General features: G+C 47.4%; 1 protein-coding gene across 1 annotated transcript in view; it reads left to right on the top strand.

Moving 5' to 3' along the window:
• Positions 1 to 17,214, top strand: part of LOC146356622 (uncharacterized) — a 39,651-nt gene extending 22,437 nt beyond the window's left edge. The window contains 7 exon segments of the mRNA XM_084830225.1: positions 199 to 321; positions 405 to 429; positions 1,048 to 1,174; positions 1,506 to 1,568; positions 2,325 to 3,497; positions 15,664 to 15,686; positions 16,405 to 17,214. Of these exon segments, the coding sequence (XP_084686351.1) occupies positions 199 to 321; positions 405 to 429; positions 1,048 to 1,174; positions 1,506 to 1,568; positions 2,325 to 3,497; positions 15,664 to 15,686; positions 16,405 to 17,214 (2,344 nt within the window).
• Positions 17,215 to 18,020: the final 806 nt, after the last annotated feature.

The raw sequence follows: 18,020 nt of genomic DNA on the forward strand, positions 1-18,020 counted from the left end.
CTGCCGTGGCCGGGGGGGGGGTGGGGGGTGACAGCTGCAACATACGAGCTGCGTGTTGCCCACGCCAGGGTTAAATTTGCCCATAGCCTCAGCTGCCACAGAGACAGACTCTTGCGGTGGGGAGACAGTGAAGAGCCCTCCATTCCACCCCCACTCCCCCAGTGTGGGTTTTCCCACGTGGGTCTCCTCCGTCCACAGTCAAGATTTCAATGGGGCGAGGCCGGTGGATAAGTGGAGTGGGATTCCCAACGCAAGAGAATGTTGGGTGCAACCCTCTGAGCACTTTTCGCCCAAATCCAGCAACTCGAATTGTGCCCCCAGGTAGGTAGGATCAGAATGATGTGGTTTTTGGAACGGATGTAGAAAAATATGTATCCTTCCATCTTTTCTTGTTATTCTCACAGTCAGTGGGACGACATCCGGGACGTGGTCCAGATCTTCTCTCATTTATGGTGAAGCGGGAAGAGCTCTGCACTCAGCTCGGGTAAGGAGGGGTTCTCCTTCGGGGTAGTTCGACGGGACGAGCCTTCCCTGGATCCTGTCTGCCTGCTATGCAGACCCTTTTATCACACTAACACCTGGATCCAATGCTGGTTTATGTGGGAGTTTATCCGACCCTGATGAATGAAGCTTCTGTGTGAGGATTTGTTCTGATTTTTTAAAATTTAAGATGTGGTTTTGTCTTTTGCGTTTCGCAGGGCTCCCCCTTAGGCTTTGCGTTAGATAACAAATTAGGGGAACGGTAGTGGTAAACTTCATAGAAACACATTTTGTGTTAAAGTCCTAAGATGCTGGGACAGGGAAGCACTGGCTGCTCTCCCTATGAAAACAGAAAAGGCAGACGTTATTTGAACCTGTTTGACACATGAATGGGAACCGATGAGTCTCTTGTAAGGCAGAAAGCAAAGATAAAGGAACACGTCGTACTCAGACCAGTATTTTTCGACTGTCCCTGCTTTGATTCTTATTTCATTTTATATTAGGTGAAGACATGAACATAATCCTGTTTAGTGTCGCTCAGGAGAAAATACTTCCTTCCTTTTTCAGGGTCTGGTTTCCTTTGAGGAGGTGGCTGTGTATTTCACGGAGGAGGAGTGGGCCCTGCTTGATCGAGACCAGAAGTTTTTGCACAGGGAAGTCATGGAAGAGAACTGGCAAAATCTGGCCTCTCTCGGTAAGAGCACCTTTTCTTGGTCAATGCTCAAAGGTTGTGATTCCTGTTGTTGTCATTCCATACCTGTAAGGACGTTGCCAGACTGGAGGTCTGCGTGGGATATTCTGACTAAGCTGAGCTTTTTTTGCACTGCTTTCTTCTATTCTGGCTAGGATTCGGGGTTGCTTTGCAGGCAGGAGAACCTGTAGCTAACGCCAGTTGATGTTTTTGGCTCTCTTTTGGAGCTGGTGGGATGGTCTAAGCAGACGCTTCTCTCTAGACTGGAATCTCTGGATGTTTTTGCGGTCACAGGTGCCATAATTAACAGCCACGTTTTTCTTCTTCCATGAAGGAGGACCCCTGGTGCCCACATCTGACCTCACCTCCTGGCTTGAAGAAAAGGACAAGAAGTGGGGTAAGTGAAGTGGAAAGGCCTGGCACAGTGTATTACCATATTATTTACCAGTGGTGCTGAGAGAGAGAGAGAGAGAGAGAGACATGGAGGGAGGGGGGGAGAGAGACATAGAGGGCAGAGAGAGAGAGAGACAGGCAGGGGGAGAGACAGGCAGGGAGACACAGGGCAGAGCGAGGGGGAGAGAGACAGGCAGGGAAAGAGAGAGGGAGACAGAGGGTGGAGAGGTAAAGAGAGAGAGACAGGCAGGGGAGAGAGATGGAGGAAGAGGGAGAGACAGGGTGGGAGAAAAAGGGACAGCAAAGTCTTCAAAATGGAATAGCCTGGTGCAAAGTTGAGTTGGGATACAGCACAAAGGTAATACGGCATGCCCCGTTAATGGCCATGCAAAGCTAATGGCTGCTCTGATCCTGCTACTCTTCGGGAGCCGAAGGCCAAGGCACTCCAGAGGTTGGGGATTATTTTTCTGAGCACGTGGGGAAGTCGTCCTGAATTTCAAAGCATGAATGTCGCACCGGCCTGGCTGGATGGAAATGAATGTGTCCCTGGGATGTATCCCCTTGTTTACTCTTCTTGGGGTCTGCGAAGGGGGGCCCAGTTGCCTCCTCTGTGGCACGATCGGGTTCCCCACCCAGCCTTTGGAAGGAATGTCCAGTTGGAGCTGGCTTTTACGTTCTGACTTTTTCCACCGCAGTTGCTTTGGTTCAGTCCCTGATTTGAATGTCCGTTTCTCACGTTCGGTTTCTCTCTTTATCTCAGCAAGGGACGTCTGGGAGACGGCAAATACAAAAGGAGCCCATGAAGTGTTGGAGGGAATCAATAAGTGTCCAGATGTGGAAGAGAATGTTGGGAATGAAGGTGGAATGGAGAAGCAGGAGGGAACCCAAAGAAATCTGGAGAGGAATGAACCCATGGCTTGTCTGGATGGGGACTTCCAGGAAATTCCAGTCCATCCAAAAGTTCATGAAGGAGAGAGAAGGAAGGCGTGCCCGGCGTGTGGGAAAAGGTTTGCTTATCAATCAACCCTCGAGAGCCATTGGAAAACCCACACGGGGGAGAAACCATATACATGTCTGGAGTGTGGGAAAAGCTTCAGTCAGAGCTCAAGCCTTAGTTTACATCAAAGAATCCACACAGGAGAGAAACCATTTAAATGCCTGGAGTGCGGAAAGAGCTTCAGCCAGAGGGATAAACTTACTTTACACCAAAGAATCCATACAGGAGAGAAACCATTTAAATGTCTGGAATGTGGAAAGAGCTTCAGCCGGAAGGATACACTTACTTTACATGAAAGAATTCACACGGGGGAGAAACCATATAAATGTGTGGAGTGTGGAAAGAGCTTCAGGCACAGCTCAAGCCTTACTTTACATCAAAGAACCCACACAGGAGAGAAACCCTATGAATGTCTGGAGTGTGGGAAGAGCTTCCGATGGCATGGATACCTTACTTCACATCAAAGAACCCACAAAGGGGATAATCAGCTGGAATGCCTGGAGTGTGGGAAGAGCTTCAGCCAGAATTCATCTCTTATTTTACATCAAAGTATACACACAGGAGAGAAACCCTATGAATGTCTGGAGTGCGGGAAGAGCTTTCGTGTGAGCAGTAACCTTCATTCACATCAAAGAACCCACAAAGCAGAGAAACCATTTCAATGCCTGGATTGTGGAAAGAGCTTCAGCCGGAGGGATAAGCTTTCGTCACATCGTAGAACCCACACAGGGGAGAAACCATTTAAATGCCTGGAGTGCGGAAAGAGCTTCAGCCAGATGGATAAACTTACTTCGCATCGTAGAACTCACACAGGGGAGAAACCATTTAAATGTCTGGAATGTGGAAAGGGCTTCACCCGGAGAGATAATCTTACTTCACATCAGAGAACCCACACTGGGGGGAAACCATAGAAATGTTTTGTATGTGGAAAAAGCTGTAGTTTCAGTTTAACAACTTGTTGTTGTTGTTGTTCAGTCGTTCAGTCGTGTCCGACTCTTCGTGACCCCATGGACCATAGCACGCCAGGCCTTCCTGTCCTGCGCTCTCTCCCGGAGCGTGCTCAAGTTCATATTCATTGCATCCGTGATGCTATCTAGCCATCTCATCCTCTGCTGTCCCCTTCTCCTTTTGCCTTCAGTCTTTCCCAGCATCAGGGTCTTTTCCAGGGAGTTAACAACTTACCTTACATCAAAGGACCTATACCAGAGACAAACCATTTGAAAGCATGGAGTGTGGCAAGAATGTTTTTGAGAAGTTAAACTTTGCCTTATATTCAATAGCCCACACAGAGTAGAAACTGTATGAATACATGGGAGTGTAGAAAGTGTTAGCACTCTTTAGAGTTCTTTGAGAGTGTCAGTAGACACGTAGACAGGAGTGATCCGGTAGACATTGCCTACTTGGACTTCCAAAGATCTTTTGAGAAAGTCCCTCAACAAAGATTCCTGAGCAAACTTAGCAGTCATGGAATAAGAGGAGAGGTCCTCTTATGGATCAGTAACTGGTTAAAGAACAGGAGGCAGAGAGTAGGAATACATGGTAAATTCTCCCAACGAAGTAAATAGTGGGGTGCCATGGGGATCAGTATTGGGAGCAATGCTTTCCAACATGTTCATAAATGATCCTGAATTAGGAGTGAGCAGTGAAGTGGCCAAGTTTGCCGATGACACCAAAGTATTTATGGCGATTAAAACAAACAGGGATTGCGAGGAGCTCCAAAAGGATCTCTCCAGACTGGGAGAATGGGCATCCAAATGTCAAGTGCGGTCCAGTCTAAGCAAGTGTAAAGTGAGGCACGTTGGGGCAAAACATCCCAACTTCAAGTATAACTTGATGGGATCTGAGCTAGCGATGACCGAGCAGGAAAGAGATCTTGGCGTTGTGGTGGACGGCTGGATGAAAATGTCAACCCAGTGTGCAGCTGCTGTAAAAAAAGGCAAATTCCATGTTAGGCATAATTGGAGAACAAAACACTTAGAATACCGTGTACAACTTTGGTCACCACACCTTAAAAGGATATTGTAGAGCTGGCAAAGGTGCAGAAAAGGGCAACTAAAATGATCAAAGGGCTGGAGCATCTCCCCTGCGAGGGAAGCTGGGATGATTTAGCTTTGAACGAAGGAGGGTAAAGGGAGACGTGATAGAGGCCTGCAAAATTAGGCATGGTGTGGAGAATGTGGATAGGGAGACATTTTTGTCCCTCTTAAAATACTAGAACCCAGTGGGGTCATCCCATGAAGCTGATTGGTGGGAGATTCAGGACAGAGAAAAGGACGGACTTCTTCACACAGCACATAATGAAACTATGGAATTTGCTCCCACAAGATGTAGTGATGGCCACCAATTTGGATGGCTTTAAAAGGGGGTTAGACAAATTCCTGGAAGAGAAGGCTACCAGTAGCTACCAGCCCTGAGGGCCCCATGCTGTCGCCAGTATCAGAGGCGGTATGCCAATATACACCAGTTAACAAGCCACCCTGCGGAAACCTGTTGTGGTTAAACCCTGTGTCTAGAGCGTCAGTCACCCCACGTGTACAGCCTAAACCCCACGTTACTGGGAAGGAGAAGTTTAAAAGAAGGAAGGTGGGACTCTTAAGGAGGCAAAGATCCTTAAGGAGTTGCTCGGGGGGTCCAGGTTATAAGTGGAACCCTGAAATACCGACAGTGCAGGATTAACCTAATAGCCGTTAGTTAGGGAGAGAACAAAGCTGATTTCCCTGCAATCCAGTTCTCTCTGCGTCCACTGTTGGTTCCACGTATGTTCATGTTTTATTTATTTATTTATTTATTTATTATTAAATTTATTAATCGCCCATCTGGCTGGTCACCCAGCCACTCTGGGCGATGTACAACACACCATAAAACAATTTAAAACAATAAAATTCTACCATAAAAATTTTTTTAAAATACCCTAACCCACCCCAAATGCCTGCCTGAACAACCACATTTTTAATGCACGACGGAAGCTCATTAAAGAGGGGGCATGACGGAGTTCCCTAGGGAGGGAGTTCCACAGAGTGGGGGCCACCACAGAAAAGGCCCTCTCCCTCGTCCCCACCAGTCTAGCTGTCCTGGCTGATGGGACAGAGAGAAGGCCATCCGAGGCTGATCTTGTTAAGCGGCCTGTCTGGTGTTGCTGGAGGTGCTCCTTAAGATAGGCTGGGCCGGAACCATATAGGATTTTAAAGGTCAAAACCAACACCTTGAATTTGGCCCGGAAAACAACTGGTAACCAGTGCAACTCCTTCAGCACTGGAGTGATGTGATCTCGCCGGCGGCTGCCTTTAATCAGGCAAGCCGCCACGTTCTGTACCAGCTGCAGCTTCCGAACCGTCTTCAAGGGTAACCCCACGTAGAGCGCATTACAGTAGTCTAAACGAGAGGAGACCAGGGCATGTACTACCGATGGGAGCAGATGGTCGGGAAGGAAGGGGCGCAGCCGCCGTATCAGATGGAGTTGATACAGCGCTGTCCGGCTCACAGCTGACACTTGAGCCTCCATGGACAGCTGGGAGTCCAAAATGACCCCCAGGCTGCGGACCTGGTCTTTCAAGGGTAGCCGTACCCCATTCAACACCAGGTCAACATCCCCCAGCCTCCTCTTGTCTCCCACCAAAAGTACCTCGGTCTTGTCAGGGTTCAGCTTCAGCTTATTCCTCCCCATCCAGCCACTCACCGTCCCCAGACATTTGGACAGGGATTCTACGGCCAACCTTGGTGAAGATTTGAATGAGAGGTAGAGCTGCGTGTCATCTGCATATTGATGACACTGCACCCCAAACCTCCTGATGATAGCCCCCAGCGGCTTCACATAGATGTTAAATAGCATCGGGGAGAGGATGGAACCCTGTGGCACCCCACAAGTAAGTGGCCATGGGTCCGAAACCTCCTCTCCCAGTGCTACCCTCTGGTACCTGCCGGAGAGGAAGGACCGGAACCACCGCAATACAGTGTCTCCAATGCCCAACCCCTCCAGGCGGTCCAGGAGGATACCGTGGTCAACGGTATCAAAAGCCGCTGAGAGGTCGAGGAGAACAAAGAAGGAGCATTCACCCCTATCCAGAGCCCTCCTCATATCATCCACCAAGGCGACCAAGGCCGTTTCTGTCCCATGCCCAGGCCTGAAGCCCGACTGAAATGGGTCTAGATAATCAGTTTCTTCCAAGTGTGCCTTCAACTGCACATGCCTCTTCCCTTCCCTGCCTGGGATCCTCGCTGCCGTTTCAGGTGGAGGGGCAGACAGACATGGGCAGCGACTTCCCTGGGATGGAGAAGGCTCCGTTGCATCCCGTGCAAAGGCTGCTATTCAGGTGGGTCGTGCAGGAAAGCGATGGAGATGTCACAGCACCAGGTAAAGACTACTGGCCATGTATTTCAACTTGTTCTGAATTTCTCCAGTGTGCTGATGGTTTTGTTCCCCTTGAGCTTGTAAACACTTGCCCTTAGTCCCTCCCATAATTTGAAAATACATTAATCTGCAGCGTTTTTATAGGTCCAACCCAGCATTGTAATTGAAACCAATGTCAGAAAAGAGGGCTTTCACTCCAGGAGCTGGAATATCAAATGTCTGTGGAGAATAATTTCTTTCTTGCATTGCTTGGTTTCTTGCCCAGCGGTTATTTCTGGGAGCGTCTCCTCCCCTCTGAGACCCTGCCCAGGAACAGTGGGCAGGTGGGTGCTTTGATTTATGGAGAGACTATATCTTGCCTGGTTCCCCAGAACTGAATAGGTTGGTTTCCACAACCCTCAAGCGTGAAATTTGACCCCTTGATCTCTCGTGCAAACATCTCTAGAAATTTCAACTTCTTGATTCCCTGCAGTCCATCTCTCTGCAAGGTGTTGATTTTCCTCATGAGAACTTCTCTTTCAAGCTTGGCCACCCTCTGACATCACCAGGGCCTTCCTTGTGGGCTTTGGGATGCGAGAGACCGGGCAGTCTTGCCTATTTATTATTTACTTGTTTCTCGTATGTTATTGTCAGGGTGGAATCTGAGCCCATAGAGCCCCAGAGCAGTTCTGATTCTGAGGAGCAACAGCAATCCGTGGGAGAGGAGCTCGCTCATCTCTCACAGGCACAGCAGCTGGCAGAGATTCCTCCTGCCAGCATTCCTGGGATAGGTAGTGACCCTGGCAGCGAGACAGTGCTGGAGGGGGGCTTGCTGGACGCTCGGCGCAGACGCAGGGAGCGACGACAGATGGAGGGCGCCGAAAGGAGGCGTAGCGCTCCTTTGGCACGCAAACCGGTCGTGTCCCGAGGACCCAAGGGGAAGAGGGAGGATCTCTCCCTAGCCCATAAGTTCAGGGTCTTCCCGTGATTCTCCTTCAAATAGGGACCAACTGCCTTACCTGGAGCTTAGGCTACTCTGCTATCTTTCCCCAGTGCTGTTCCTTGCTTTGGCGCTAGCGGCTAGTATTCTGAAAGAGTCATAAAGTAATAAAGGAATAAAGTCTCGGAAAGAATTCCTCGTCATCTGTGTCCTGAGTTGGCTATTGGAGGGGACTGCAAGAGGCATCTAAGGTGCTCCTGACAGTTATATGCCACCCTTCCACAAAGTCCACTGAGGCCATGTACAGTTAGGGCGAGAAATATTGGAACAAGGATAACTGTTAGGGCAGTTGGCCTCTGTACACCACCACATTGAAGTTGAAAGGACACACACCCAGATGGGAGCGAAGTCAGGACTTTCAGCTGTAATTCAAGGGGTTTGACAAAAGTGGGGCACTAACCATTCAGAAAGGACAGCCAGTGGCAGACACACATTGTTGGTGGCCCATAAGTTATGGAACAAATGGCTGACAAGCAGCTGCATGGCCAGGTGTGGCCTGTTTCCTGGGTGCCCCATGACCAATCAAGCAGATGAAAGGCCTGGAGGTGGTTCTGCGTGTTACATTTGCATTTGGTAGCTGTTCACTGGGACTCCCAACGTGAGGTCCAAAGGGGGGTCCATGCGAGTGAAGGAGGCCATCATTAGGCTGAGGAAACAAAATAAACCCATCAGAGAGATAACAGAAACAGTGGGAGTGGCCAAAACAAGAGTTTGGAACATCCTGAAAAAGAAGGACTTAACTGGCAAGCTCAGCAACAGCAAAAGGCCTGGAAGACCATGGAAAAGTGGCTGCAGAATTCTGCTCATGGTGAAGAGGAACACTTTCACAACATCTAGCCAGGTCAAGAACGCTCTTGAGGAGGTAGGCATGTCATTGTCAACATCTACAGTCAAGAGACAGCTTTATGAATGCAAATACAGAGGCTTCACAACAAGGTGCAAAGCACTGGTAACTCTCAAGAACCGAAAAGCCGGATCAGCCTTTGCCAGCAAACACTTACAAAGCCTGCCCAGTTCTGGAATAAGATTCTTTGGACTGATGAAACCAAGATTAACTTGTACCAGAATGATGGGAAGAGAAAAGTATGGAGAAGCTCATGATCCAAGCATACCACATCATCTGTCTAACATGGCGGAGGCAGTGTTATGGCATGGGCATGTATGGCTGCCAATGTAACCGAGTCACTGGCGTTTATTGATGACTGCTGATAAAAGCAGCAGGATGAATTCTGAGGTGTATAGGGCTATGCTTTCTGCTCAGATTCAGCCAAATGCTGCCAAACTGATAGGACGTCGCTTCATATTGCAGCTGGATAATGACCCAAAACATACAGCAAAAGCTACCCAAGAGATTCTCAAGGCAAAGAAATGGGATGTTCTTCAATGGCCAAGTCAGTCACCTGTTGTTGTTGTTCAGTTGTTAAGTCGTGTCCGACTCTTCGTGACCCCATGGACCATAGCACACCAGGCCTTCCTGTCCTCCGCTCTCTCTCGGAATGTGCTCAAGTTCATATTTATTGCATCCGTGATGCTATCTAGCCATCTCATCCTCTGCCGACCCCTCCTTTTGCCTTCAATCTTTCCCAGCATCAGGGTCTTTTCCAGTGACTTTCTCTGCACATTAGGTGGCCAAAATATTTGAGCTTCAGCTTTAGTATCTGTCCTTCCAATGAGCAGTCAGGGTTGATTTCCTTTAGGATGGACTGATTTGATCTCCTTGCAGTCCAGGGGACTCGTAAGAGTCTTCTCCAGACCCACAGTTCGAAAGCATCAATTCTTCGGCGCTCAGCCTTCCTTATAGTCCAGCTCTCACAGCCATACATTACTACTGGGAAAACCATAGCTTTGATTATGCGGACCTTTGTCAGCAAGGTGATGTCTCTGCTTCTTACTATGCTGTCTAGGTTTGCCATAGCTTTCCTCCCAAGGAGCAAGCGTCTTTTAATTTCATGGCTACAGTCACCATCTGCGGTGATCTTGGAGCCCAAGAAAATAAAATCTGTCACTGCTTCCATTTCTTCCCCTTCTATATGCCAGGAGGTGATGGGGCCACATGCCATGATCTTAGTTTTTTGAATGTTGAGTTTCAAACCAGCTTTTGCACTCTCCACTTTCACCCTCAACAAGAGGCTCTTGAGATCCTCTTCGCTTTCTGCCATTAGGGTGGTATTGTCTGCATTTTGGAGGTTGTTGATCATTCTCCCAGCAATCTTAATTCCGACCTGTGATTCATCCAACCCGGCGTTTCTCATGATGTACTCTGCATATAAATTCAATAAGCAGGGCGACAATATACCGCCTTGTCGTACTCCTTTCCCAATTTTGAACCAATCGGTTGTTCCATGTCCGGTTTTTACTGTTGCTTCTTGTCAACAGGTTTCTCAGGTTTCTCAGGACACAGGTAAGGTGGTCTGGTACTCCCATCTCTTTAAGAATTTGCCACAGTTTGTTGTGATCCACACAATCAAAGGCTTTAGCGTAGTCAATGAAGCAGAAATAGACGTTTTTCTGGAATTCTCTTGCTTTCTCCATGATCCAGCAAATGTTGGCAATTTGCTCTCTAGTTCCTCTGCCTCTTCGAAACCCCGCTTGTACTTCCGGTAGTTCTCTGTTCATATACTGCTGAAGCCTAGCTTGTAGGATTTTGAGCATCACCTTGCTGGCATGTGAAATGAGCGCAATTGTACGGTAGTTTGAACACTCTTTGGCGTTGCCCTTCTTTGGAATTGGAATGTAAACTGACCTTTTCCAGTCTTGTGGCTACTGCTGAGTGTTCCATATTTGTTGGCATATTGAGTGCAGCACTTTAACAGCATCATCTTTTAGGATTTTAAATAGCTCAGCTGGATACTGTCATCTCCGCTAGCTTTGTTGTTAGTAATGTTTCCTAAGGCCCACTTGACTTCACTCTCCAGGATGTCCGGCTCAAGTTCAGTGACCTGATATCATGGCTATCAGGGACATTCAGATCTTTCCTGTATAGCTCTTCTGTGTATTCTTGCCACCTCTTCTTAATCTCATCTGCTTCTGTTAGGTCCCTGCCTTCTTTGTCCTTTATCATGCCCGTCTTTGCACAAAACGTTCCCTTGAGATCTCCGATTTTCTTGAAAAGATCTCTAGTCTTTCCCATTCTATTGTTTTCCTCGATTTCTTTGCATTGTTCATTTAAGAAGGCCTTCTTGTCTCTCCTTGCTATTCTCTGGAACTCTGCATTCAGTTGGATATATCTTCCCCTTTCTCCCTTGCTTTTCACTTCCCTTCTTTCCTCAGCTACTTGTAAAGCTTCCTCAGACAGCCACTTGGCTTTCTTGCATTTCTTTTTCTTTGGGATGAATTTAGTTGCAGCCTCCTGAACAATGTTATGGACCTCCGTCCATAGTTCCTCAGGCACTCTGTCTATCAGGTCTAAACCCTGAAATCTATTCCTCACCTCCACTGTATATTCATCAGGGATATGAATTAGGTCATACCTGAATGGTTTAGTGGTTTTCCCTACATTCTTCAATTTAAGCTGAAATTTTGCAACAAGCAGCTCATGATCTGAGTCACAGTCAGCTCCAGGTCTTGTTTTTACTGACTGTATGAGCTTCTCCATCTTTGGCTGCAAAGGACATAATCAATCTGATTTCGATATTGACCATCTGGTGATGTCCATGTGTAGAGTCGCCTCTTGTTCTGTTGGAAAAGAGTGTTTGCTATGATCAGCGTATTCTCTTGGCAAAACTCTATTAGCCTTTGTCCTGCTCCATTTTGTACACCAAGGCCATGCTTGCCTGTTATCCCAGTGATTTCTTGACTTCCTACTTTAGCATTCCAATCCCCTATGATGAAGAGGACATCTTTTTTTGGTGTTAGTTCTAGAAGGTATTGTAGGTCTTCATAGAACCGATCAACCTCAGCTTCTTTGGCCTCAGTGGTTGGGGCATAGACTTGAATTCCTGTGATGTTGAATGGTTTGCCTTGGATTCGTACTGAGATCATTCTGTCGTTTTTGAGATTGTACCTCAGTACTGCTTTTCCCACCCTTTTGTTGACTATGAGTGCTACTCCATTTCTTCTACGGGATTCTTGCCCACAGTAGTAGATATGATGGTCACCTGAATTAAATTCGCCCATGCTTGTCCATTTTAGTTCGCTGATTCCCAAGATGTCGATGTTCAGTCCTGCCATCTCATGTTTGATGACCTCCAGCTTACCTTGATTCATTGATCTTACATTCCAGGTTCCTAAACAAGATTGTTCTTTACAGCATCGGACTTTCTTTTCACCACCAGACACATCCACAGCTGAGTGTCCTTTCGGCTGTGGCCCAACCGCTTCACTCTTTCTGATGCTCCTTGGAAATTCCCTCTGCTCTTCCCCAGTAGTATATTGGACACCTTCCGACCTGAGGGGCCCATCTTCCGGCATCATATCTTTTAGCCTTGTGATATGTTCCGTGGGGTTTTCTTGGCAAGAATACTGGGGTGGGTTGCCATTTCCTTCTCCAGTGGATCACATTTTGTCAGAACTCTCTGCCATGACCTGTCCGTCTTGGGTGGCCCTGCACGGCATAGCTTATGGCTTCACTGAATTACGCAGCCCGCTTCGCCGCAACAAGGCAGTGATCTCAACCCAGTAGAGCATGCCTTTCACTTACTGAAGACAAGACTGAAGGCAGAAAGACCCACAAACAAGCAGCAGCTGAAGGCAGCTGCAGTAATGGCCTGGCAAAGCATCTCGAGGGAGGAAACTCAGCCTTTGGTCATGTTCATGGGTTCCAGATGTCAGGCAGTCATTGCCTGCAAAGGATTTTCATCCAGGTATTAAAGGTGATCCTTAAGTTTGAAATGATGTTGGTTTGTTCCATTACTTATGAGCCACCAATGACGGGGGGGTGTGCATGCCACTGGCTGTCCTTCCTGAATGGTTAGTGCCCCACTTTTGTCAAAACCTTGAATTACAGCTGGAAGTCCTGGGAGCAGTAATGGTAAACATCATAAAAACACAGTTTGTAATTATGTTAAAGTCCTAAGATGCTGGGACAGAGAAGCATTGGCTGCTCTCCCCATGAAAACAGAAAAGACAGGTGTTATCTGAACCTGTTTGAGGCACGAATGGGAACTGACGAGTCCCTTCTAAGGCCGAGAGCAGAAATAAAGGAACACATGGTACTCATGACCAAGAAAACTTCACAGCTTATTCTGAGCGTCCACATCTTTATTCAAAGAAAACAAAAGACAGGAAAGAAAGCATAGGTATGTGGGGATTCCTACAAAGTTCTTATAAGGAGGTTTTCCCCGTTTACATTTCAAACCAAGTTTTTATACAATGTATGACAAGGCACAACTTTGGCTAACACTGATTGGATACAGAACATTACAGAGGCGGGATGAGTTGTATAATACTTCTGATTGGCAAGATTGATTGTTTGATAAGCAATTCTTACTGTTCTGGTTGTATCTAGCTTTTCAGGTGTCATTGAAACTTGGGGCTTGGAATTTTCCTCTTTTACCCCGACACTTAAGTCTGCTTGCTTTTGTTTACTTTCACTTTGCTGCATGCAAGGTTAGTGAAACACTGGGTCAGCGCAAACATGGGCCCGATTAATGGCTTGCGGAATTTTCTTCCACGCTCATAAAGAAACACATGGTACTCATAAGAGTATTTTTCTGTTGTCCCTGCTTGGATTTTTATGTCTCTGGGTAAGAACACCTTCTCTTGATCAATGCTGAAAGGTTGCAATTCCTGTTGTTGTCATTACTTACCTGTAGGGATGTTGCCAGAGAGGAAGTCAACAGCCAATAAGTCTGCCTGGGGCATTTTTTTTTTTAAATTGTAGATTTCAATAAATGCAAAAGTGCGAGCGAGAGAGAGAGAGAGAGAGAGAGAAAGAAAGAAAGAAAGAAAGAGGATCAAAAGAAAGGAAAATATATAGTAGATCTACATGTATTAAAAGTCCCAGTTTCAATTATTACATTGTTCTAGAAAAAGTGGATTACGCATAAATTGCAATAAAGGCAGACCAAATATCCATATGTGTCCATTTGCAAGTGATGGCTATATTGTTAGATCTTCAGTCCATTGCATTATAAGGAGGTAAGCATTTATCCTTCCAGTGTTGTAGTATCAGTCTTTTGGCAGTCAAAGGGGCATGGAAAATCCATTTACACTGAGCATGTGTTATCTTCAAGGAAGCAGGTTAATAAAAGAACATGTATATCAGTAAATATTGAAGAGTGTTCCAATACAAGGTTTATCCGTATGATAACTTCCTCTCCAAAAGAAGCAACTCTTGGACATTTTCAAAACATTTGATTGAAAGAAGTCTTCCTGGGACATTCTGATTAAGCCAAGTTTTCTTTTCATTGAGTTCTTCTAGCCTGGCTAAGTTTTGGGGGTGCTTTGCAGGCAGGACAACCTTTAGCTAATGCCAATTGATGTTCCCTGGCTTTCCTCGGGGGTGGGGGAGTGGGGGGAGAATGGTCTAAACAGGCGCTTCTGTCTAGACTGGAATCTCTGAATATGTTTGTGGTCACAAGTGCCATAAATAGGTTGTCTACGGTGAAACGTTGCATCCACCTACCCTACTTTACTTCCAGCAGAATTAAAAATACCGCTCAGTATCACATAATTGGTCTCTCTAAACCAGCCGTGTCGAACCTCAGGCCTGCGGTCCTGATTACGGTCCTCCGAGGTTCCTCAGATGGCTGCACTTCCTTCCCCTGGCGGGACCCCCTTCCTGCCGAAAGCTCGTTGTTTGGTGCTTTACTGGCAATTCTGCAGGTTTTTCCCCATTCTGAAAGGTGGAAATGCCTCTCCGAAGGCGTAGTGGCTGTCAATAAGAGCTTTAAACTAAGTATTTGCCAGTGGTGCCGTACACCATTATAAACGCCATCTCTGAAATCGACGAATTTGCATTCCCAGCCAGATTTTGTCTCCTCCTAATAGTAACGTACCGCTGATATTTGTTCCACCAGCCTGTCATGGGACACGAATTTGGGTGCCAGATTTGATAGAATAAGAAGCAAGATGGGGAGAGAGAAACAGGAAAGGAGAGGGGGAGAGAGAGAGGGATGGAGGGGGAAGAGAGGGACAACAAGGGGGAGGAGAGAGAGGGATGGAGACAGACAGTCAGACAGACAGGAGGAGGCCGACGGAGAGACCGACCGACAGGAAGAGACAGACAGGGCATGGGGGAGGGAGAGGGACAAGACAGAAAGAGGCAGAGAGGGAGGGAGACAGGAAGAGCGGGATGGAGATGGGGAAAGAGACAGGAAGGGAGAGAGAGGGAGAGAGGGATGGAGGGGGAAGAGAGGGACAACAAGGGGGAGGAGAGAGAGGGATGGAGACAGACAGACAGACAGACAGGAGGAGGCAGACAGAGAGACCAACCGACAGGAAGAGACAGACACATGGGGACGGGGGGAGACAGAAGACAGACAGAAAGAGGCAGAGAGGGAGAGAAGGAGATCGAGAGGGAGGGAGGGAGGGAGGGAGGGAGATGGGGAAAGAGACAGGAAGGGGGAGAGAGGAAGGGAGGGATGGAGGGGGAAGGGAGAAACAAAGGGGGGGAGAGAGAGGGATGCTGGAGAGAGAGAGGGAGGGAAAGACAGACAGACAGAAGGAAGCAGACAGACATATGGAGAGACAGACTGACAGGAAGAGACAGGCATACAGGGAGGGGGCGGAGGAGAGACAGAAAGAAAGAGGCAGAGAGGGAGGGAGACAGAGAGGGAGATTGGAGACAGACAGACAAACAGAGGAGAGAGACAGAGAGAGAAAGCAAGGGAGAGTCAAAAGGAGTCAAAAGGGAGAAGTCTGTCCCAGAGCTGAGTTATGACAGAGCACAAAAGCAACATGGTGTGTCCGGTTAATGGCCGTGCAAAGTGGGGGAGCTGAAGGCCGAGGCATTCCAGAGGTGGGGGGTTATTTTTCTGAGGTGATGGGGAAGTCTTCCTGAATTTCAAAGCATGCATGTCACACCAGCCTGGCTGGATGGAAATGGATGTTTCCCTAGGAGGTATCCCCTTTTTCCCCTCTTCTTGGGGTCTGCGAAGGGGGGCCCAGTCGTCTCCTCTGTGGCGCGATCGGGTTCCCCACCCAACCTTTGGAAGGAATGTCCAGCCAGAGCGGGCTTTTACGTTCTGACTTTCTCCGCAGCAGTTGCTTTGGTTCAGTCCCTGATTTGAATGTCCGTTTCTCACGTTCGGTTTCTCTCTTTACGTTCGGTTCCTCTCGGTTTCTTTGCGTCGGTTTCTCAGACGCAAGGGATGTCTGGGAGATGGCAAATACAAAAGGAGCCCATGAAGTGTTGGAGGGAATCAATAAGTGTCCAGATGTGGAAGAGAATGTTGGGAATGAAGGTGGAATGGAGAAACAAGAGGGAACCCAATGGAGAAACAGGAGGGAACCCAAAGAAATCTGGAGAGGAATGAACCCATGGCTCGTCTGGATGGTGACTTCCAGGAAGTTCCAGACCACCCAAAAGATCACAAAGGAGAGAGAAGGAAGGCGTGCCCGTCGTGTGGGAAAAGGTTTGCTTATCAATCGAGAGCCATTGGAAAACCCACACGGGGGAGAAACCATATAGATGTCTGGAATGTGGGAAAAGCTTCAGTCAGCGCTCAAACCTTAGTTTACATCAAAGAATCCACACACAGGAGAAAAAAATTAAATGCCTGTAGTGTGGGAAGCGCTCCAAGCGGAGCTCTAGCCTTTCGTCACATCAAAGAATCCACACCAGAGAGAAACCATACAAATGTATAGAATGCGGGAAGAGCTTTAGGCAGAGTTCAAGCCATACTTTGCACCAAAGTACCCACACAGGAGAGAAACCATATGCATGTCTGGAGTGTGGAAAGAGCTTCAGCCGGAGGGATACACTTACTTTACACCAAAGAATTCACACAGGGGAAAAACCATATAAATGCCTGGCGTGTGGGAAGAGCTTTAGCTGGAGGGATAACCTTATTTCACATCAAAAAACCCACACAGGACTGAAACCATAGAAATGCTTTGAGTATGGAAAGAGCTTCCGTACGACTAGTAGCCTTAATTCACATGAAAGAACCCACACAGTAGAGAAACCATTTAAATGCCTGGCTTGTGGAAAAAGCTTCAGCTGGAGGGATAATCTTACTTCACAACTTAGAACCCACACAGGAGAGAAACCGTTGGAATGTCGGTAGTGTGGGAAGAGCTTCAGCCAGAGGGATAAAATTATTTCACATGAAAGAACTCACACAGAGGAGAAACCATGTAAATGTCCGGAGTGTGGGAAGAGCTTTAGCTGGAGGGATAACCTTATTTCACATCAAAGAACCCACACAGGAGAGAAACCATAGAAATGCTTTGAGCGTGGAAAGAGCTATAGTTGGAGTTGAAGACATTACCTTATATCAAAGGACTCGTACCGCAGAGAAACCATTTAAAAGCATGGAGGGTGGCAAGAACATTTCTGAGAAGTCAGTGCGTTACCTTACATCCAAGAATCCACATGGCGGATGAACCGTATGAATGCCTGGAGTGCAGAAAGGGTTTCATTCAAACCATTCTTATTTAACATCAAAGAACTCCCAAGAAGAGGATCTGTAGAAAAGCTACACTCTGTGGCGAAATCTTCTGACTGAGGTTATGCCTGATTAACATCATGCATTTCTATGTCCCAGGGCTGAAGTCACACGAGGCAGCCACCTTGCTGAAGCTAAGCAGTTTTGGGCCTGGCCAGGGCTTGGAGGGGGGACCACGTGGGAGCCACATGCAGCCACCTTGAGTTCCACGATGGAAGAAAGGTGGGATAGAAATGTAATAAATACATAAATAAAAGTTCTATTTCTAAAGCCAGAAAATGTGTCTTCACACTTGCGGTGAAAGAATATTTCCTGCAATAGTGACGAGGGCTTATGTACTGTACCTTTCTCTCCGAGGCATGGAAGCGAGTCTCTGGCAAACTTTATTTTTACCAATCTCCCCCCCACTTTTTTTTACCAATTTGCCATTTATATATGACTGTGTGATTGAGTTGCACTGGAAGGGGCCATATGTGCGATTAGGGTTCTCACCTCACATAGAGGAACTCTCTGCACGTACACTGGTATCTGAACAGAGTCCCTTCTGGCACAGTCCAAACATGTGTGGCCATGGTGCACGT

The sequence above is a fragment of the Heloderma suspectum genome, chromosome 2 (genome assembly GCF_057233095.1).
Source record: "Heloderma suspectum isolate Gila_16-S chromosome 2, 16-S_ref, whole genome shotgun sequence".
Lineage (NCBI taxonomy): Eukaryota > Metazoa > Chordata > Lepidosauria > Squamata > Helodermatidae > Heloderma > Heloderma suspectum.